This window comes from Misgurnus anguillicaudatus, chromosome 17 (genome assembly GCF_027580225.2).
Source record: "Misgurnus anguillicaudatus chromosome 17, ASM2758022v2, whole genome shotgun sequence".
Lineage (NCBI taxonomy): Eukaryota > Metazoa > Chordata > Actinopteri > Cypriniformes > Cobitidae > Misgurnus > Misgurnus anguillicaudatus.
The window spans coordinates 24649175-24673241 of NC_073353.2; the positions used below are offsets into that span (position 1 = coordinate 24649175).

At 38.7% G+C, this 24067-nt stretch overlaps 1 protein-coding gene across 8 annotated transcripts in view; it reads right to left on the reverse strand.

Moving 5' to 3' along the window:
- Positions 1–24067, reverse strand: part of il1rapl1a (interleukin 1 receptor accessory protein-like 1a) — a 191069-nt gene that overhangs the window by 27719 nt on the left and 139283 nt on the right. For all 8 annotated transcript variants that reach the window (XR_012358352.1, XR_012358353.1, XM_055214892.2 and 5 more), the window contains one exon: positions 15378–15452. Coding sequence is in view for 6 of the 8 variants with exons in the window: in XM_055214892.2 (XP_055070867.1) it covers positions 15378–15452 (75 nt within the window). In the remaining 2 variants the exon portion in view is untranslated. The remainder of the gene's footprint in view (positions 1–15377; positions 15453–24067) is intronic.

The window sequence follows — 24067 nt, forward strand, 5'->3', positions numbered from 1 at the left end:
CATTAAAATGAGAAAAATCCAGGAATGTTTTCCTCAAAAAACATAATTTCTTCTGGACTGAACAAAGAAAGACATCAACATTTTGGATGACATGGTGGTGAGTAAATAAGAAAATAGACTAATCCTTTAAGACATTCGACAGAGAAAAAGATATGTGGGACAGGAATTCCATAATAGTCCGTAAAAAAAGCCCAAATTCTGGGTAAACTTTTCTTTGAAGGGTATCTTCAACACAATGTTACTGCAATTACTAAGGGAGTATTCACACCTCTCTTGTTTGGTTCAATTGAATTGAACTGAAGTCCATTTTGCCCCTTGGTGTGGACATTTTATGAATACAGCAATCGAACTCAGGTGAGAACCAAAAAACCGTAGCGAGACCCAGCTGAAGAGGTGGTCATGGTCCGGTTGGAATGGTTCGTTTAACATGTACAGACCTTGATTCGCCCCAAACGCATGAATGTGTTATGTAATTAAATTACATTGCTTCTTATGCGCTAGTTGGAGATGCCAACATTGTGAGGTAACTAATTCGTATGAATTTGTATGATAAAACGCTTTCGAGGGGTGGAGTTAGTGATGGGGCTTCATTAATGCTTTATTTCTAATAATCGTTAATCTTTGTAGGATTCACATTGTAAGCTTTCATTTGAATTAGCCATCTTGCAAATGACTAACGAATTCCTGTGAGATCAGTCTGGTATCTCATAAATAGCTGTTATTTGTATTTCATTGATCTCTTCCCTGATTTCTTCCTTGTCTTCGGTTTTAGCTTCAAAAGAGCCAACTATGAGGGATTGCGCAGCCAAATTCCCAAAGTACAGATAATAAACTCTGGATATCTGACAAATTGTCAAGATGGACACAAATGAGGTGTTTCAGGACTGCAAATCTGATTTGATCTGATAATTCCTTGGGCTCAGGCCTGGAAAATAAATTAAAAACGGCAGTTGTGTATGTAACTTCCAACAGTTTTTAAGATGACTGACTGTGAAACGCTCTGTGTTTGACACGTGTGAGTGTGTACGTGTGTGTTTAATACTCCCCTTTTCTGAATGCAGGTGAGTGTGAGGCTGTTAACAGATTGACAGGCGGTTTACGAATGGTTTAAAGGTACGACTAAACCTCACAAAAAGAAAGACAGGGTGTCGTGGAATGTCAGATAAAAGCATTTCCTTCTACTATAGCAAGGACAGAAAGGACAGAGATCAAACATTTTCGAAGGATGCAAAGGATAAACAGTCAAAGGTTAAGCATCAAAGGAGAGTATAGAGATGGATCCAAGTTAGAGCTGAAGATCTTTGCCCGAACCCGACACCCGACGGGCTCGGGCGGGTTCGGGCTTCATTTCTAACATTTTACACGGGCTCGGGCCGGGCTCGGGCTTGCGCTCCGGCTTTGTGAGGTAAATGAGCGGTCAAGTTCAATGCTGCTGGATGCACTATCAGTAGCGCAGGACCGCGCTGAATTCATTTACAGTGGATTAAATGATTTTCCTCATCAAAAACATGTAGCCTAATCTTGGTGAGTAGGTTTTTCAATGTATAACTAAATATGAATCGAGCCTTAAATACATAATTTAGACAGAGGATATAGACTAATGTTGGCAGTAATGGAGAGAAGTGCCGACGCAAATCCCACGGAGCCTTTCTATTAATTTCGTTATTGCCAAATACCCATCTTAATTCAGAATGTATTATCTTAATTTAATTCGTTAAGAAATAATAATTTTATTGGCATATTTATAGTGTATTGCATAAGCCTATTTAGAATGAGATGTTACAATGTTACAGATGACTTATTTTATTTCTTTGTTTCAACTTCCAAGTGACGTGTAGATTATTAGTCATGAATAAATAATGTTAAAACCTGTGTAAATTTCTCATTCTTGACAAAAGCTGTGTGTGTGTGCGCACATTTAAATAATGTCGGGCTGTAAACGGGTTCGGGCTTGTAAAAAGCTGTCAATCTAAATGTACGTTCGGGTTCGGGCTGCATTCTGTCGGGCTCCGGACATTTCGGGCCTAACTTTTAAGGCCCGATTACAGCTCTAATCCAAGTAGCTGATAGACAGAACACAAAGAGAAAGAGTAAAATGTTGTATTTCTGTGCAAGAACAGGTTGGTTCTCTTACATGGCTCAAACATTCCTTACATTTTCCTTCACTTTTTGTGTGATGATGTCCGACTTTTGACCTTCGACAAAGTCTGGGCCATTTTGCAGTTGCTTTAACACATAAACCACCCATTTAGGGGCTGTTTACACTTGGTATTAAGATGTGTTTTCGTCGACCGGATCACAAGTGGACGAGAGAGACACATCACGTTTACACCTGGTATTTAAATCCGTCTCTTTTGTCCAATTTTGACCGCTTCTGTCCTGAATACTGTGAGGGGGTGGTCTGTCGGGACGGTGGGCTAGTCTCTCTGTTGTCATTCAAACGCGAGCGGGAGTAATGATGAGTTTATATGGACGGAAACTAATATTATGTCAGAGTCCACTGCTTGTTTAGCAAGTCAACTTGCTGCACAGTGTTTCTACATGTATATGTTAGAGCTTTCTCTGAATTTTCAGCGCAATTGATGAAATAGGATCGCGCAACTTTCACACGCTTGCAAAATGAAACTGCGCAGATCAGCCGCTTTAGTTTTATCAATGAAAGGCTACAAATAGCGCTTTTCACCATGTGTTCGCGCCAGAAGTCAGAAAAGACGTAAAACTTTGTGTTCAGTATCTCAGATAAGATAAATGGGCAAAGAGAAGGCGGTCGCGTGTGGCTGTTCGAACACATTCAACCACATGTGCGTTTACACTACCTCTGTTTTCGACTACCTCTGAATGTGGTTGAAAGTGGTCGAAAGTGGACGCGTTCAAAACGCTTTGAACACCGTTTACACCTGGCATTAACGTTGTCCACTTGTGATCCGATCGACGAAAACGCATGTTAATGACAAGTGTAAACAGCCTCTTAGACAGTAAGATTTCATTTGAATGACGCCTTCTACTCCGCTCGGTCCATGAACTTCTAGTTAATCCTTACTAACATAATATTTGTGGATGTGGCCAGTACTTGATAGTTATTCCATATTTTACATTTCTTTTAAACCACAGTGTTCCTGTAGCTTAGGCCATGTTTACACGACAACGATGAAGTAACTATAGTTTTTTCCTTTCCATGAAAATTTTAATGTAAACACTAGAGGTCTTCTCTGGTCCAAAGAAATGTTCCCGACTCGAAATGACCCGAATCACTTTATACCCGAACCCGACGTGCATAAATACGTTTTTTTAAAGAATGACCAGGTTGGCACCAATAGCCCCGTGGTTAGTGCGCCGACACATAGCACCAGTGTGCTTATGGCGACCAGAGTTCGATTGCCGTCTCTGTGGTCCTTTGCCGATCCTGCTCCCCTATCTCCACCCAACACTTTCCTGTCTACTGTCCACTATTCTGTCAAAAATAAAAGGCACAAAAGCCCAAAAATATAAACTTTAGAAGAAACACCCAATCCGAGACAAACCCAAAAAAATTAGACCTGAGTCCGACCCGAACCAGTGGCAATTTTTTTTACCCGACTGGACCCGAATGCAAACATGTGTCCGAGGCACACGGGGAAAGTTTTAGACCCGAACCCGATCGGGTCGCGGGTCGGACCTCTGATTTTTGGATCTAAGTGGACCCGTGAAGACCTCTAGTACACACGACAACACTGTCAAAAAGATCCACATCTATACGGATCTGAAGACGAATAAATTCGCTTTTTTACATATGCTAGGCATGAAGATGGCAATGTTACCATAACAGAAATACTACAAGCCTGCGCACATACGCATTCGTCTACAGAGCGATAAATACAAACAATCAAGACAGCGAAAGCATCGAGCAATTTTTTTGGACAATACCGCTCCATTCACACGGGTTGTCAGCATCAATGCTTCTCATTTCCTTTAAATAGGCGATATCATGCATTGCCAAACTGAATTGTGGATCTGTTGTCGACGTGTAACTGCCGTTGCTGGTGCCAACGCAGGCGTCAGCCAATCAGATCACATTATGCAAATAACCTAGTGCAGATTCTAGCCAATTACGTTTATGCAAGATGGGAAAACAGAGGAGCATATAAATTGAGGAAAGATTCATCATTGCGGTGGGTAACACTAAAGCTACACCAGCAATCGCTAACGCAACCAAACCAAACCGCCGTCCAATAGCTATCAAAACAAAAGCCTCCTTTTTGTTGTGGTCCACTGTGATTGGATGTCAGACATGCCCTCCATTAAGTGTTAACCCCAGTGGCGTGGCTACATAAGGGCCACCCCGTAATCATTTATAATAATAATGTTAACATTCAAGCCATTTTAAACAATTTGACCGCAAAAATAAGTTTAAGTGAGCTGTTTTCTGTGCGCACAGATGCACATACATACTCAAATGGACACACACTCATAAGCACACGCATGGAGACGTGCGTTTCAAAAAGCACGCAAACACAGAATCTCTCTGCACTTGACATGTCACATATACACAAAATTATTTCTAAATACCAGTGTTTGCAAGTATTTTCATAAAAATTATGTCTTAAAGGCGGGGTGCATGATCTCTGAAAGCCAGCGTTGAAATTTGAAATTACCTAAACAAACACGTCCCTTTCCCAATAAAATCTGGACCTTCCTTTGATAGACCTGCCCCACACATACGCAGGCAACGATGTCGGTTAGTAGGCATGCCCCTTACTGCTGATTGACTACAAGTGTGTTTTGGTACTCGGCCCAACTCCCTTTTCCAAAGTGTTATGAAAAAATTATGCACCCCGCCTTTAAAATGAACGCAAACAGTTCAGAAAGAACTCAGATGTGTGTCAGTATATTGATCTGTGCTTATTCCGTCTTAAGTGATGTACCCTCAAGAAATCTGTTTATGTTTGTATCATTGTGTTAATCAAACAACAGAAGACAAAAGAAAAATCACTTCTGTGGCATTAAAAAGATTAATTATATTTATATATTTATAAGTGCATCTATTTATGTTCCTAAATAATACTGTTACATGTAACTGTTCGTTTCTATTTTCATCATTTCTTGAATTTATTCTATTGATTTTATTTTACAAATTTTTTTTTTGCTGATCCAAAAATTATTCAATCCATGATTAAAAAGACTTAATGTAATCTGTTTAACCACTTCTGTATTGTAAAATGATGTAATTTGAGAGTAGGCATAAGGTCCCTTTTTTACAGAGGTCCACTCAGTTAAAAATGTTTGGCCTCGCCACCTGTTAATGCTGACGCCCCGTGAGAATATGGTGTAAAGCGCCAAATTGTTGTAAACTTTGAGCGTTTAAGAACACGCCATTTATGTTTTGTTTTTACTTGCGCATGCCTTTAGAACATATGCGCATGATGATACCGTTATCATCACATTTGCAAGGTTTACACGGAGATGACAAGGCGTCGTTATCAAACATGCACTTTGAAACCAGTCTTCAAAAGTTTGTGTTTTTAAGGACCTGTTTACACGAAAACGCTTGATGGTGAAAACGTAAAAATATTTTGGAAGAGTGGAAATCTTAAAAACGATCTACCCTCACATTCCCATCTAAAGTAAAAACGCAAAAGTCTGCTCACGGTGGCTCTCCTCGTGTACACGTTTACACCACACGCATATGCCAGTTCAGGAAAATAACAACAAACATGTCTGATTATTTCCATACGTCGGACCTTCAAGTTGTCATAGCACCTCTGATAAATATACAAGTCTTTCCAGCAGTTGTACGAAATATTCCCAGCTAGTATTACTGATCAGAGAAGGTGCATTAATTACCTCCATCAAATTGTTGATGCACCAATTTCGTCGGCGGGAAACCAGACGGCTTTGGACGAGACCTGGGAGAACACGGAAGAAGGCTGTACGCAGGTGCGCGGACTTGGTGGTGTTGTGTGTCAGTGCGTCACATTGCCACCTAGCCGCCTGGAGTGCATACTACATCGAATATCACACATTTTTGCGTCACCGTATCACACAGATTTCCTCCTCAATGCGCTTGTATAAACGCGGAATAAAAAGTGATAACGCAACGCCACTTTTGCGTTTTCTTTTCAGATCGTTTCCATGTAAACGTAGCCTAAGACCCCTAAACGCCGTGGTCGTGTAAATGAACAGCCAAACCGCATAAAAATGCATAGAATACTGATAAAGTGTATACGTTAAATGCACTGTAACTTTTATTAGATAAAAGCGTCAGCCAAATGTGATGCATAAATGTAAACTAAAGAATGAGCGACAATTATTTTCTGTGGTAATGAACATAAATGCTGTCCATTAAGCTTAACTTGTATTGAACCTGAAACATTCCTTTAAAGGCCATCTTAGAAACTGCTAGAGCATGAAAGGTCATGATGACTCTAATAGGCACATATGCTTGATTAAAACGTGCCCTTGTGGACCCAAAATGTAGGAGTCTGAAGTGAAAACTTGAGAATAAAGAATAAGATAGTTTTCTCTTATTAAGTCCAGTCATTCCTCTATTGGTCTCTCTCACTCTTTTTCAAATTGAACAGAAAATTTTAATGTGCCCAGGACAAAATGATCAAAAATGTGAATCGGCTAATTAACTACTTGCCGCTCATTGGCTGTTACAATCTCTCATTCGCCTGCTGCGCATTACATACCAAAGTTTAATAAACAAAGATTAGATTTGAATGAACAGGGATAAAAAATTAATCATTTAATCCACAGCCACGGCCTGATAGCTGAAAATGGGCTTGTAAACTGCTAATATCTGGTTCTGGGCTATTTAGCACAAAATCCCAACAACGGAAATGCAGTTTTTTTCCAAATCAACCGTTTTTGCTCTGTTCCTTTAAGGATATCAGTGTCCAATCTTACCCAATAATAAATTGAGATGTTTATTTAGAGAAATGCCCTTATCTCTCCGATGGTTGCTTAGCAACAACTGTATTATTTTGGGAAAGGGTGATTAATATTAAGAAGTGTTCTCTGAATACCTCTGCACAAATCCTTCTCAGTTCTGTGTTAATGTGTGTGTGTGTGCGTTTTGTGCCATCTGTGTGTTCTTCCTGTGGAGGAAGAAAAGCAAAGACATACAGTGAAGCCATTTCAATTGTTATTTTCAGTTCAGTTAAAGGAATAGGTCACCCAAAAACGAAAATACTGCAAATCATTTATTCACCCCCGTGTTGTGCCAAACCCCAAACTCCCATCGGTTCAATTTAGATCAATGCATTCAATACGGTTTCAATTTGATTTAGAAATGCGATCTTAGCCTTAAGTCCTTCCAGCATATGTTCCATTCGATCAATTCATCTGGAATGGCGACTGCACAGACATAAAGAGACAGGACAAGAAAGGTCACAATATTTTCTTTTCATGTTGAATACGAGTCAGCTCGCTCTCTTTTATATCTCTCGTTTCATCTCGCTAGATTTCCCCTCTTTTATTTGTTTGTCGGTGATATTTGAGTTGTGTTTGTGTGTGTGTTCTCAGGTGTGTGCGCTGTGTCCCCATTGCCATTAATAATGTCTGGAAGTGATAGGTTCACACATGGCGCAGTCTATCTATCTCTCCCTCTCTCTACCCTTCACTCATCGTGCCATCATCCAATCCTCTCACATCATCATCTGTTCCACATCTACGACAGAGAGCATGAAAAATGATTTCGATAGCTCATCTTTCATAATAAGCATGTTTATGGCAAAGTAATGACCGTATACATCATACATATCACATAGTATTACACATTAGCATCTAAAGGCTTGAAAGAACTAGTATTAGACCAGCAATAGCTGCTATATACTTATAAAACTGTATGTGTGTGAGAGTGTGTCTATATCTCTGCATGTCCAATAGGATTTCTGCAGGAAGTCTTCAGCCAAAAGTGATTCCCCTCTGAAACGTCCTAAAAGCATTAAAAATTCCTCCACCAGCTCAGGATTCCGTCTCCCTTTCCCAGAACCTCATCCTTCATTTTTAATGCTCTCCCTTGCTTCACAATCACTTTTGCTAATTTCCATCTGTCACTCATTTTTTTCCTTTAGATGTCACCTGCGACCTAGTCTCAGTCTCGGCCCACATACTGTTGGTTGGACGTCTGATGGATATGGAACTCTTTTCTGGAAACAATTCAACAGATGTCGAAGTCGTCCTCTGATCGGTTAAATTATACAGGATTTCCGGGAGATGTGAGTGTCACAAACTTTAACGGTCCGCCAGAAACAACACAAAGCCGTCTGATCAAAAAAGAAAGCTTTATGCTTCATCAAGATTGGTTAAACGCTGCATGTTTAAAAGTATGCAAGGTATTTTAATGTGTTTGCTATTGTTGTTATAAACCTTAGAGACGTTCGTGAATGATGGTGGTTGCAGACTGGTCTGTAATTGTGGCGACATATCCAAGCACCTAAACATGATGCGGCACAAAGTGAAACACGGTTGGTTGCTTTACATGTCAATTATATGACATCTTGAGCGGTCATTGGCCATTTAAGCTGTCATTGTTCCTAGACCATTTGTAGGAAGTATGTGCAACTCACACATTTCATATTTTATGAACTTTACAATATGTTAACAATATGTTAACAATATGTTAACAATAATTAAATGCATTAACTAACAATGAACGATATTTCTACAGTATTTATTTATCTTAGTTCATGTTAGTTTCAGCATTTAAAGGTGCAGTGTGTAATTTTAGAAGGATCTCTTGACAGAAATGCAAAATAATATACAAAACTATATTATCAGGGGTGTATAAAGACCTTTCTTAATGAACTATTATGTGTTTATTACCTTAGAACGAGACCTTTTTATCTTCATACACCGAGGGTCCCCTTACATGGAAGTCACAATTTTCTACAGAAGCCCTTAACGCAAATTTTTTTTTACTAAGTTGTCTCAGAAGATGACATGTTTGTCCGGTGGTGGCTACAGTAGCTTCTTCTCTGTGTTTTTTAAAAGCGAGGGGTGAGCAGTGGACTAAGCCGTTGGTTGCAATTCGCAACCTCACCACTAGATGCTGCTAAAATTTACACACTGCACGTTTAATAAATGGTTTAACTCTTTACCCACCACTGACGAGTTATTTAATCAATAAGAGAAAACATTTTCCTGCCAATGACGCTTCCCTAATGAGTTTTTACAGTAATCTATAATTCCGCTATTATCCACTAGGGGGCGCTTTTACTCAATTTATAAAAAACTGAAGCATCAACTAATTCTACAACTTTGTAAACACAGTGTGTGTTTTGCTCATAGCTCATAGAGTCTGTGCCCGGTTTAATGAAAGTGACTTGGTCTCGGCCTGTCTTGGTCATGCCCTGGTCTCAACCCTTTAAAGTCTTGGTCTTGTCTCGGTCTCGGCCTGTCTTGGTCATGACTTGGTCTCGGTTTAGGTGGTCTTGACTACAACACTATCGTAAAGTACTTAGTATAAACACTTAGGTAAGGGTGATACAGTTTGTTGCAACCACTGATCTAAATAAATGACTGGATTGCGCATGACGTCACAATTGTGAAGCCACCGTGCCGCCATATTGGTAAGCCCAAACATTCTATTGAATCAATGGACGTTATCAGATTTGATTAAACATCACTTTACTAGTCTCCGTTTTTATATCTGAAGTCTCCCTGTACATTATAACAATGCAAACGTCCTAAGCATGTACATAGTTATTTACTGAATCATGCTTTGTACCGTATGTGCATGCAATTTGCTGGTTTTGTAATTATCTAATCTTTACAAGTTAACTAAACTTATTCAGAGAAATAACGCTGACCTTAATGTCAAAAAACTTTATTTATACCCGTGTCATTAACAGAATGCAGCAGACACACTCATATTAACGGTTGTTTTATAAATCCCTTATCCTGCCCGATTAAAACACAAACATTGCAAATTACACCAGAAGTAACAATTAATTTCAATGACGCCTTCTGCCGGTTGGGATTACCAAGATGGCCGCTCAAACTCGGCGCTGGCTTCACATCACGCTGTTAATTTAAGCATTCTATGCGCAATCCAGTCATTTATATAGATCAGTGATTGCAACGCTTTTAAAGAAATCCCTTGCCTCAGGGATTTTTTCTCCCTCAGGGAAACTCTTACTTAAAAAGTTTCATGCAACTGAAAACTGATCTCTAACATAAGCCCTTTACAAAAATGCAATCATTTCAGCTTTTTGCTCAGTATTTTTAAAGAAACCTACCCATATTTGAGAGGTAATAAAAAGAGAACAAATGAAGATAGGATAAAACATTTTTTGTTTGTTTGTTTAAAAGCAGAGGGTCTGTGCTTACATTTTAAATATATTGTATGTTTATATATTCATAGAAGAAAATGTTCCTGGAATTCATTTTGTGAAACTTTTGTGAAATTAACAAAAAATGCTGGCGTGCAACTTTAAAAAAAAAGGCTGACATGGAATGAGTTAAAAACAAAAGTTACTGTTAATACTCTGTGTGCACATCACCAGCGACTTTGTCGCTTTGTGTCGCCTGTCTTCTTCAGTGAGGTCATTAGGAGGCGTTCCTAATTCTTGTTGTTCTAGTAACACTTCTAAACAATAAACAATTAACCGTCCAATGCAGTAACTGATGAAAGATTAATGACGTGAACTCCACGCTTCACTCCCATTGGTAGTCGCTCCCAAAAGTCACTCATCATTTGCAAGTTTAAGGTTTTCAACTTTGTCGTATCACTGGACACACCCCATCCTGTTTTACCAACGGTCACCGTCGCTCGTGTCACCAGAAATCGCCAGCTCTCCATTAAATCATGTTGTTTAGTCGCTGCGTGAAGGTTGTAAATTGAACGCTATTAACATTATTTGAAATACAATGACTAACATTAAATTTTATTGAATTAACAAAGATAAATAAGTAAGGAATAATTGACGACAGGCTATTGAATTATAAGAAAATAATGCGCACGCAAGGTGCTATGCGGCACGACACTACACCGCGGGTGTGCACTATTTTCAAATAATTCAAAGGACCGGAGTCAATTATTCCTTTTATACCACGGTTACCACAAACAGTGCTCTAGTGCCTATTTTTAAGACATTGGACAAGTTAGGTGTGAGGTTATCAGAAATTAATGCGCATACCCATTGAACATTTCTCAGCCAATCAGAATACAGCATTCAACAGACCCGTGGTATAAATGCTAACAAACTACATTGATCATTGTTAATTAATGTTAGCTAATACAAACTTATTGTAAAGTGTTACCTTATTAGCAAAGATTTTTCTGCTTAAGTTAGCTTATTTAAAAAGGCTTATTTCACAATAACATTATTTATAATCACTTTACAATAACATGGCTATTTACCTCATAAATAAGGTAAAGAACATTTATATATTGATTTGAAATATAATGTCATATATATAATTAAAAGACATATTAATATTAAATTTTGTGTAATATTAAACTATACCTGTCAAAATGTTTTGCGAGCAGTGTAATAATGTTGTTTAAATTGACTATGATTTATTTGTTTTTGTTTAGTTCTTTGATCGCTGCTTTTTTAATGGATGCTGTTATTTTATTTTTAAACTTTATATTATTGTATTTGCTAAAGTTGCACTCAATAACTTTAACCTCATTAAAAGGTTTTACAAGAAAACTGTACTTTTGGGAAATGGCTTTAAAATGATATACATTCACATTACCAGTAGCCCAATAAAAGCTATTTTTACATATTTTACAATAAAAGCTGTGTGCACTTTCTCTCACTGGATAACTCAAGAATGAATACAAATTGTGCATTTTGGTAACTGCAAGATTTTGCCTTTGCATATGATATTAAACATTTTACCCACTAAATAGAAACTGAATATTTAATTGTGCATTTTTATTACGCAATTATTCAATTAAATCTAGCATCTATGCTAAGTGTCAGTATTCGTAAATGTGACCTATGAAAATAATTTTGTGACTTGATGTTTTCCTCACAAAATGATTATGTAAAGAACATCTTGTGAAAATATAACTTTGATATCTTTAATACTGACTGAGTAAGGTCATGTTAAAGATTGAAATTAAAGTGAAATCCATCACTGAAATCAAACTTTGATGCTGCTAATCTCAAAATTAGATTATGAGGCTGGATTTCACAGACATGGTTACAAATCATAACTCTCATATTGCACATTTTTATTTTACTTTGTATGAATACAAATATTTGTCATTATGCTGCATATAGTTGTCTGTCCTACAGTTTTTGTGATACTTAAAGCACACTATTGAATTAAAATAAAAAATTCAATAACACCATACATTGTACATAAATTTACAACACAGTAGAGCTCAACTCCACTGCCTTTTTTCAAGTTCACCTAAGTCCCCTGCAAGACGCAGCGTCTAATCCCAAAAATGACTAATCATATGGTCACTGTGCGTGTCTCCAGTCGATGAACAGTGTCCTGCTCTTTTTCTGCTCATTCAGAAGGCAGAACATGGTCAGAGTCGTTACAATATGCTCCAATCTGCTCTTGTCTCCAACATGCCTGAATCCAAACTCCCGGCCAAACAAACAGACGCGCCTCCATCCACCACATACACACACACACACACACATGCGGTTCAGTTCAATGCACACGCAAATAGACTCGCAGACATGCGCGGACAAATGTGTCCCTGTCCGCTCCATATATAAAGGTATGTGCTTGCTTGGTTAAACACACACAGTGCCATCCAACAGTGGGCCGAGTGAATTTTTCTGCACCATATGGAGCCACCATTGTTGGAAGACTACAGCAGATAATTAGCATAGAGGATTTGCATTTATTTGAATGACTTCTATTCAGAGCGCAAAAAAAACACAACATCATAATGCTGACTATAGCAGCTATCTGTCTAGCAGGGGAACTCCTCTCAGTTGGTGTGTTTGTGTGTTGACACACACACACACACACACACACACACACACACACACAGCTGCTGAGCTATAACAGTGCGTAGCATGAGCTTTCTTGATGAGTTTCTTTTAGTAACAGTTTGACGTCTTTTCAATAACAGAAGAGAGTAATTTGTTAAAACATGTTTTTATGTGTGTTTTATTTTGATGTGTGTGTGTGTGTGGTTGTGTGAGTCAGTAGATGTCTTCTGCATATAAACACAATTACTGAAGTAAATACATGAACATACAAGCTAATGTATGCTCAGAATGGTTGCTACTCCATAGTACATATAGTACAGCATACTGAGTATGTTTTTTAATGCAGTATGCAATGCTAAACCGTGAAACAGATAATGGAGCACACAGTCACAAAATTGTAGCTGACAGTAAGGCTGTCAAAATGATTAAATAATCGTCTCACCGTGATTGTTTGACCTCATTGTGATGATTTCAGATCACCGCAATGATTGCATTTCTCTGTAAAAAACACAAGGGGGAGCTGCAACGCCTGTATAAACGGGACAGTATCTAATGGCGCCCCTTTGACTGACTGTGTAGCGCGATACATTGCAAAGCCATTTAATACAATGGAAAAACAGCATTTAAAGAAATGCTGCAAAACTAAACAGTATGAATTGCCAAGAAAAAAACATACATCTCCAAAACAGCAATTTCAAATTTAGGATTTTTTCTTCTGTTTTTGAAAATATACACTCACCTAATGGATTATTAGGAACACCATACTAATACTGTGTTTGACCCCTTTCGCCTTCAGAACTGCCTTATGTGGCATTGATTCAACAAGGTGCTGAAAGCATTCTTTAGAAATGTTGGCCCATATTGATAGGATAGCATCTTGCAGTTGATGGAGATTTGTGGGATGCACACTCAGGGCACGAATGCTCCCGTTCCACCACATCCCAAAGATGCTCTATTGGGTTGAGATCTGGTGACTGTGGGGGCCATTTTAGTACAGTGAACTCATTGTCATGTTCAAGAAACCAATGTGAAATTATTCGAGCTTTGTGACATGGTGCATTATCCTGCTGGAAGTAGCCATCAGAGGATGGGTACATTGTGGTCATAAAGGGATGGACATGGTCAGAAACAATGCTCAGCTAGGCCGTGACATTTAAAAGATGCCCAATTGGCACTAAGGGGCCTAAAGTGTGCCAAGAAAACATCCCCCACACCATTACACCACCAGCCTGCACAGTGCAGTCCATGTTCTCGAGACTCATCAGACTAGGCAACATTTTTCCAGTCTTCAACTGTCCAATTTTGTTGAGCTTGTGCAAATTGTAGCCTCTTTTTCCTATTTGTAGTGGAGATGAGTGGTACCCGGTGGGGTCTTCTGCTTTTGTAGCCCATTCGCCTCAAGGTTGTGCATGTTGTGGTTTCACAAATGCTTTGCTGCATACCTCGGTTGTAACGAGTGGTTATTTCAGTCAAAGTTGCTCTCCTATCAGCTTGACTCAGTCGGCTCATTCTCCTCTGACCTCTGGCATCAACAAGGCATTTTCGCCCCCAGGACTGCCGCATACTGGATGCTTTTCTCTTTTCACACCATTCTTTGTAAACCCTAGAAATGGTTATGCGTGAAAATCCCAGTAACTGAGCAGATTGTGAAATACTCAGAACGGCCCGTCTGGCACCAACAACCATGCCATGCTCAAAATTGCTTAAATCCCCTTTCTTTCCCATTCTGACATTCAGTTGGGAGTTCAGGAGATTGTCTTGACCAGGACCACACCCCTAAATGCATTGAAGCAACTGCCATGTGATTGGTTGATTAGGTAATTGCATTAGTGAGAAATTGAACAGGTGTTCCTAATAATCCTTTAGGTGAGTGTATATTCATTAAATAATTACTTATAAATATGTGTTATGTGTATTAATATTTCATAAATTTCATAATCGTGACACCCCTAGCTGACAGCAATATTTAGCTAAATAGAATTCAATTGAAACAATTTTAAAAAATCAATATAAAATCAACAAAAACATCCCTCATAGGACATATTTTGTATTGCACCAGCTTTTTATATAGGGTAGCGACACAGTGTTAATTTCATCATGGCTTCATCACGATTGATTTTTGGGAATCTGGCGCATCGTATAATACATATAATTTAAACCTCATTTGGACCGAAAATAGGAAACAGCTGTGTGCGTTCTTGTGGTGCCATCCGCTAATGTTGTGATGTAATTTTCCCTGTGACTACAAAGTGATCCTGTGATGGCTCGGATGATTGGCTCAATAAAAAAACTCAGAATAAGGCAGTTTTCAAATACATTCCTGCATCAGCTAAAAAATGCCATTGAGATAAACAGAAATTATACGCTTTCTGCAGGTGTACAGACCTCCCTGTATCATGCATAAAATATGTGTACTCTGCACATTGCGGTAATATGGACTTCTAAAAACACCCCCACCGACAAACACTCAAAAGTCGGTCTTACCGAGCTGCACATCCATGGTGAGGAGCTTGTTTTCAGACGGGAACAGAATCCTGGGGGGCTCTTCAGTCAGAGGAGCTGAAAGACACACACACACACAAAGCGTTATTTTTACTAAGTGCCATCAAGCACTTCTGATGAAGCACAAACGCTCCCTCTCTGCCCACTCGCTCATGATTGGATGAGTAAACTCTAGCATCTCGCCATCAACATCTCAGCGAGAATTGTCCTGGTCTCCCTGGTGTTCTCGTTTCGGTCTGTTCTCTCCTCTTGACTTTTTTTCTCTATCCGTCAACCTCCCCCCATCCCCCTCTCCAGAGCTTCCTCTCTCCATGTGGGCACGACGCTCTAAATTCCAGCTCATTTCCTTTGAGTCACAGAGGTGTGTATTTCTCTCTCTCTCTCTCTGGTGAGTTATGCTGACTGTGTTTGTTCAGTTGGCTTCTCTCAAGCACAAGATGACTCTAGGCAGTACAACAGACACTGTGTTGCACGCCTGCGTTTGCCTTTAAATACGTCTTAATACTCAATTAATATTTGTATATTTGTCGTAGCTCTAGATTGGCAGCGAGACGCGAGTGTGCCGTGACGCGGTGGGTGTGCGCTTAATAGAGAGCGAGCTGGAGGAAGTTTAAGCCGCGCGATCGCTCATCCAAAATCCAATTTTCACTCGGCGGAGAAAAGCGCACTGGCCCCTCCCGACGGATTATTCCGGGTGACTGACGGATAGCAAACAGCAAATTAATGAATTACGCTTCCGGAATATACACATCACGCTGCTGACCCAGGCCACGCATTTACCCGTGGAAGTTTTATGGGAAGCATCACACTTATACACACGAGTACGATTCACACTCACAGCGACACTTGTTTGCTTTGTTTCGTGCTATGAGATTTTTTTTTCAGGGGGGTGTAAGGGTTTTTAATGAGCTTGTCAAGACTGCATCTATCGTAACATGTTTTAAACACAGCTTGTGGTCTCAGACGTGCTGAGATAGAGAGAATGAGGGAAAGAGAGAGAGGATGAGTCACCATACAAGTTGCTTGGTGTCTGGTTGAACAATTACACAGCTAATCCAAGCAGTGAGAAACCGAGTGGGTCATTTAATTTCATGTTCCCATCATGTCTTGATATATTGGGATAAAATAATTTTTCAAGATGGAAGAGGTTTTTGCTTTTCACAGTATCAAAATTAGGAAAACAGGGGTGAATTTGAAAGATTTTTAATTTATTAAAGAGAAATTTTGTCTCCGATTCACGATTTTACATTTCATTGGGTGTGTAAGTGTGTATTAGTACATATCAACGATATGCAAAAGGTACAAACCCCAAAAGAAACGATGACGCGAGTTATGGTTTCCAACAAAAATCTTTTTTCTTCGACTACAACAAACACACGGATTGTAGGCAACAGTTTACTTCATAGGCCTGTTGACGTGGACAAGACAGACAATATCATAATACCTCCCGCTTCTGACTCACAGCCTGTAAGTTAACCCCTGTTAGCATTGCATTGTAAGGGAATCCTTCAAACATGGTAAGGAGCGTCACATTTCCTGTATTCAGGCCAATCACAACGTACAGATTGGTTGGCCAATCAGGGACACAGCGCTTTTCAGATCAATGAGCTTTGTACAAAATCAGAGCGTTTAAGGAAAACAGTATATCTGGAACTACAAAAATGTACGGTATGTGGAAAATAATGTGTTTTTTTACCCATAAACCACGCAAACACATTGAATTATACCAAATACACAAAATAACTATGTTTTTAGCAATGAAATAGGTGCACTTTAAGAGGTATTCAAGGTGTTTCTGTGAGGGTTAGATTTAAGGGCTGGGGACATCATTCTTCTTTTCTCTAATCAAAAGCTTTCAAACAAAACATTTATACAAATTTTTATCTTTGTTTTACTGTTTTAAAGGGATAGTTTACCAAAAAAATCTGTCATTATCTAGTCACTCACATGTTGTTACAAACCTATAGATTTTTTTTTGTTCTGAGGAACACAAAGAAAGATATTAAGAGAAATGTTTGTAACCAAACCGATCAGAAGCACCATTCACTTCCATAGTAGGACAAAAGAATACTATGGAAGTAAATGGTGCTTCGGATCGGAACTACCCCCTTAATTAAGGAATAATTGACGACGAGCCATTTAATTATTTAAAAATAATTGCATACCCAAGGAAGTAATGTGGCACAACACAAAGCGGAGTGCTGTTTCACCGCAACTGTGCATTATTTTCAAATAATTCAAAGAAACGGATTCAATTATTTAGCTTATACCATGGTTACCACAGATATTGATCTGGTGGTTACATTAATGCTGGATTCACACCAAACGCGGTAGAGGTGGCAAAAATGCGCTATTCGCACATAGTTGGATGCTTGAACATTTTGAGTTTACCTCACTTCATTCGCACGTGAAATTCTAGACATTCGCGCGAAAATTTGCATCATGGGAGGGGCTTCTGCAACTCCGTTCACTTCCTGTAATCATGTCACTACTAGAGCAAGCTCCTGATTGGTTAACGCGGCTCGATTTTCCGGAAAAGTTCAGATTTCATTAGCGCGTCTAGTTCGCGCGGATTTGCATCTACCACGCCGTGCTAAATGCCTTATTCGAGCAGCGAGACCTCCAGATGCACGTAAACGCGCCTTTACATTGACTTAACGTTGAAATCACTTGCGCTTGACGCCTCTACCACGGCTGGTGTGAACGCAAGACATTTGACAGGTCAGGTGTAGCCTGGGTTTCCCCATGCTGCCTTGCGCGCAAATTTATTCACGCTGCAAGTCTAGCATGGAAACTATGGACCTTTTTTGCCCCTGAAATAGGGAACCAATCACAGAACGGGGAGGAGGCAGCAAGACGATGACGACGTCTATGCGACACACCGAAGCAGTTTTGTTATTTGTTATAACACGGCAACAGAGGCGAAGTTACTTTTCAATGCAGCCTTAGACAGGTTTCTAAGTAGTTTTGAACGAAAGTTTATTTAAAAAAGAGCAACTTTTGGTGTTAAACAATTTCATATCCAAGAAGGAGGTTTGGATATGGCAAGACATGATAACCACAGAGTTTTATAGGACCAACCTGCTAGGCATTGTCGTCGACGAAGTCCATTTAACTTATAAATGGTAAGTGATATTTATAAATATCATATTGTCATTATGCCTGTACTGTGGTTGTCACAGTGCCACTAAAATGTGTTGCTTTCAATACAATATACAGCTTATGTTTGAATTGATGTCGCTCTACATACATCATCTGGTATAATAGAAACGATTGGCTATGAGCTACGTACAGACGCATTTGATAGACATTCGTAGCGCCCAATAAACGGCTCTGGGCATTCGTAAACCACGCCTCAAATACGAGAAAATTAGCATATGGTTCCCAGACCATATTGTGTTAGCTAGGCTAGGTCAGGTGTGCGTTTATCAAAAAATAATGCACACCTGTGAAACATTTCTCAACCAATCAGAATCAAGCATTCAACAGCCCCAAAGTATAATTGTTAAAAATTTTGTAGGTTTATCTTGTGTCCAATGGGTTTTACGTATTGGGCTTTATACCATCTATGATGTAAGTAATATAACTTGATTTGTCTCACATATTCCATCCTGAAATTGTTAAGAAAATTTCAAACGTTGGCTAAAATAAATTACATTTAAATTCAAGCTAACACGCTCATATAAGATGACTCTTCATTTTTCACTGAGCAGTAACTGTGTTTCTATTCCATGAAGTTTCATTCTGTTAGGCATTATGTTAATTTTATTGCCAGTGTTTGAATAATAAAGTGGGAATCAATAAAGTGCAAGTAACTGAGCTTGACCAGAGCATTTTTCTAAAAGTCTGATATACGATTTTAAGCAAACACTTTTTATAATTACAACAACGCATCCAATTCGTTTTCTTTTAAAGTTAAAGACTTCGAAAGGTACTACATAACAAAAAATGACCATTATGTCACCATCAGCAGTGACAAACAGCCTCAATATAGAGATGCAGACACCTCAATGTCTAAAAAGGGAGAGACTGAGAGGAAAGAAAGAGATGAAGAGAGAGAGAGAGATGGAGTGAAAATGTGGGTTGGCTCAGTAGCAAAAGATGAGTGTGACGGAGGGATGGCGTGATGCAGCACAGGGGAGAAATAAAGCAGCGCTCGGGCCGGCGCGGTGGGGAGACTGGTTACACACAGCGGGGTGAGAGCTATAACACAGAAAAAGTCTCTCCTCTTTTAAATTCCTCCATGCTCTTTTCCTGTGTTATCGTGCGCACACACAAACACAAGCGTAGAGTAGTTTTCTGTGTGAGAAGAGTTCACGGAGTTTGAGTCTGATATATTGACAGACTGCGAGTAGGAGAGGTGTGATAGCGCTTTCTCCCTCTGAGGTTCACAACTCCAACACACAAACACACACATCCACGCACCCACACAGACACATATACACATGGCAACAAACACACGTAAGCATGCAAATATATAGTCTCCCACAAACACACGCACATCAGTCCCAAAAAGTATCTGGACGCTTGAGTCACACCTAAAAATGTACTGTATGAATGGCTGTGTATTGGATAACAACGCAAGTTTCCAAATTGGACGTCTGACCTGAAGGGGTGTCTTGACTTTATGAGTTGTACTAAACGTAGAATCACTCTGCAAAGGGCATCTGTGTGAACTTCAGGTGAACTGACTTTATATCCATAAAAGTTCATCATTTTGTTTGCAGATGCCATTACTGATATTTTGTTATGTAATTTCAGTAGCTGTGACTAATGCTTAAAATATAATGTAAAAGGCTAAAGTTAAACATTTACTTATATTGTATGTAGGGATGGGACAAATACCGGTTTCACGATTAACCACGATAAAATGCCCTGATGGTTAGTATTATCGTTTAAAATTTAATTATCATTACCACCGTGTTTGATTACCGTAATTTTGAAAACTCGCAGTAAATCCTGTCCAGACAGAATCAGTTTGACGCAGGCGCGCACATACAACATAGTTTTTTTGCACAAGAAGGCATTTAAGGGATAATTATTGTATTATTTCACGGTAAACTTATTAGACAGATTTATTATTTTTTACCACAGAAATAATTTTGAGGACATGAATATAAAATTGTGATTTTCAAAAATAAAACGTGTTCAAATGTTTTCAGTGTGTGTATTAGTTCTTTTTGAACATTTCCATCTCATTTTAACAAAACAATGATAATATTGATAACCGTGATAACGTTGGTCATTATAATCATGATATGAAATGTTCATACCGTCCCATCACTAATTGTATGTTGTTCTAAAATGTACTGTACCAAGACCATGGTTAATATGTGGTTAAACTATAATAAATATGTTTTTCTGGTTTTAGTTGTATAGTAAAATCATGGAAATTTTTGTAAGTCAACATTCACTTTCACTAACAAAATGAAAATTTTTAATGTTATAGAATTTCATGTTATACAGAAAAAAAGTCATAGAGGTGTAAACGATGGATGAATAATAAAAATAAAAATGTTTTGGGTAAACTATTCCTTTAAAGTTGCCATGAAACGGAATAGCGATTGCCTTATTTCCCCATGGTGACGTAAATCCGACTTGGAATCGCTGTAATCTTTTACCAGACCCCGCCCACCTGCCATACCATATGACTGTAAGTAAAGAGAGATTGTTTTGAGGGGATTTGGGTTTTTGATTAAAGATGAATTTTTTTAAAAATAATAAAGCTCACAGATAAGTAATTTGTAAAAAAAAAAACAATATTGCAAAAAAATTCCATTTCAATTTCATTGTGACTAAGGGCCCTACTTCAACGCCCCAAGCGCACTGTCCAAATTGGCATGTCCGATTCTGGCATGTGTCTTTTGCTAGTTTCAACCCTGCACAATTATCATTTTCACGTTTAGGGCCACGTTGTTTAAATAGCAAATGCATTTGCGCCCCCTTTTGTGCACATTGGCGTTCTGGTCTGAAAACCTGTTCAAGCGCATTGTTGGCGCATTACTATTTTGAGGCAACTAAAATAGACTATGCCATTGACCAACAAAAACCTGAAGTCTAAAGTCAATGACGCAATATGTTTTTTGCGCCTATAAACCGGACGACAATGCGGGTTTGCTTATCACATACATGAATGCGCAGCAGCACAAAAACGCTTTTAAATATGAAAGATTAAAAGATTGAATGTAAAATATTATTATCAAGTGTCTTGGACATGAGGACCGATTATGAGACGTTAGAAGGCGTAAAGAGCTGCTTCACCTGTAGAGTGATAAGTACACAAATGCATCTATTTTTAAATGTTTTTAAATGCTACCTTACGGATTTATTGTACATGATGACACTGTATCTGTGGATATGGTGAGATGAGAAATATTTTAAGTAATGCTTTGTAAAAATCCCATGGCGCTGTTCTAGTGCTGAAACTTCGGCTCTCAGTGTGTTTGTAAATTCTTTATCTCTTGTTTGTATTTTTAGAGTACAAACCTTTTCTTGCATATTTGCTAATTATTTTATGAGATAACAATGATTATGTAGGATATCAATACATTTACAGCAGTTAAAAGTACTTATATGACTGAAAGAAAACGTCTTTTAAAGGTTTTAATCCAAAAAAATTAAAATTTCAATAAAAATGAAAACAACACATTTTTAACATTATTCTTAAACTGGTGGTCTTCTTCCTCCGCTTAGTTTTTCAGTTTACAAAGTCCGTCATCTAAATAGGAATTAAACATAGCGCCAGCGCAGCTGGCTTTTAAAGGGGAATGAGAGCTGAGACTCTCATAGGTTTATTGCACGTTACGCCCAAAACACACCCATTACTCATTAGGAAAATATGAACAACCCTTTTCGACCATGCACTTGGCGCACAATCCATTTTTTCCCATCGTTAAAATAGCAAAAGTGGCATTGGACACGCCGATTTAGACCGTGCACTTTAGACAATGCGCTTAGATCGTTAAAATAGGGCCCTAAGTGTCCAAGTAGGTTTTGGGATGCTACTTAAACGACATAATTATTTAGATGTACATTTCTCTGTGCTTTTTCTCTATAATAGTCAATATTGCATAACTCATTGCAGCCAGTATGTAGTGTAGGGTAAATAAATTATGTGCCCCCCTGACTACTGTAACACTACTTTTCCATTACAAAAAAGCCAAACCCAGGGCAAAGCTAATGAAAAGCACACACCTTAAACGGCCAAAAGCTCCAGATGCGCACACACAGCTGTAACACTCACCAAACACCATGCCTTACCTAGCTCCAATACAAACTACAAGATAAGCGCTGCAAGACCTTTAACCTGTAAAAGCTACAGTACTAGCAATGACCTAGCATTAGCCTGAGAGCACGGTTCGCCGGTGAAACGAGGGCAGATTTTATGCTTGGGAGGACATAAGAATGTATTCATTGCGATCACTGCAGCACACTGCGATAGATGCGATCCACTTTAGTGGAGCATTCAGAAGATCTGACTCTATTTTCAGCGATGAGAGAGATTTTCATGCTGTGCATTATTCCTGTTCAGATGTCCTTGAGAAATAAACACTGAGATAAAAGAGGCCTCTGAGGGAAAGAACTACTAGGGTTGAATGTAAAAAAGAAGGAATGTGTGTTACTGGCATTTATTCAATGCATAGCTCCCGTTCAGGAAGCTGATTGGTCTACAGCTGTGCGGCTTCCGGGTGTGCCTGACATGTTCTACATCCATGATTATATTTGCAATTTAGCACTGACCCCAATACTTTAGTAGTGCTAAAGGGGCTTTAACATAACAAAAATCTAAAAATGCAAAGCTTTCTGTAACAGTTAGGTTTAGGGATGGGAGACAAATAAAATCATTATCTCAGAATTAGAAATATACACTCACAAAATTGTGCTAAATTGCACTCAAAAAGAACCATCTGGGGGTGATATAGCACCACTATGGTTCTATATAGCACAATATGGTTCTACACAGGTGCTACATAGGTGCTATATATAGCACTTAAAATGGTTCCCCTATGATTACGAGCCAGTGAACCACTTTTAGTGCTATTTAGCACCTACGGTTACTTTTCAAGAAGTGAAAAAAATCCCGTATTTCAAAAGTAGTTGAATGTACTTGTTGTCATACTTGGTACGGCATCTTTACGTGTAACCATATTCTTGCCAGTGTAATGATATAATCCACATTTGACCAAAATTAAGTTTAAATGGACATATGTGCATATTTTACAGTAACGGTGGTCGATGCGCATTCTTCCGATCATTAATTAGAATGGCCAAGTCGCATTTCATATTAACAGATGAATACGCTCAGTTTATTAAATAGCCTACACTTTAATAAATAGGCTTAGTTTATTTAATATTAATTATAAATTTATTAAATGTCTCTTGCAAACTATGAATGGACAATGAATCAATATACTGACATGGTAATGTTAGACAGATACTTTGTTTGCACAGTCCTACCATAATTTTGTCACTCCTAGATGTACGTCTGGCGTCAGGGGGGAAACGTTTTCCTCCATGAAGGAAAGTCATTGTCTCACCAGGCTATGTTTATTTGGCTATCCAGTACTGAGCTTCGATGAAACTTCACGAGACAGACGAGATGCTTCCACCAGGTGGGAGATACGCAGCGTGATTGACAGCTTTGACACCAAATGGATATACGTGAAAATCAG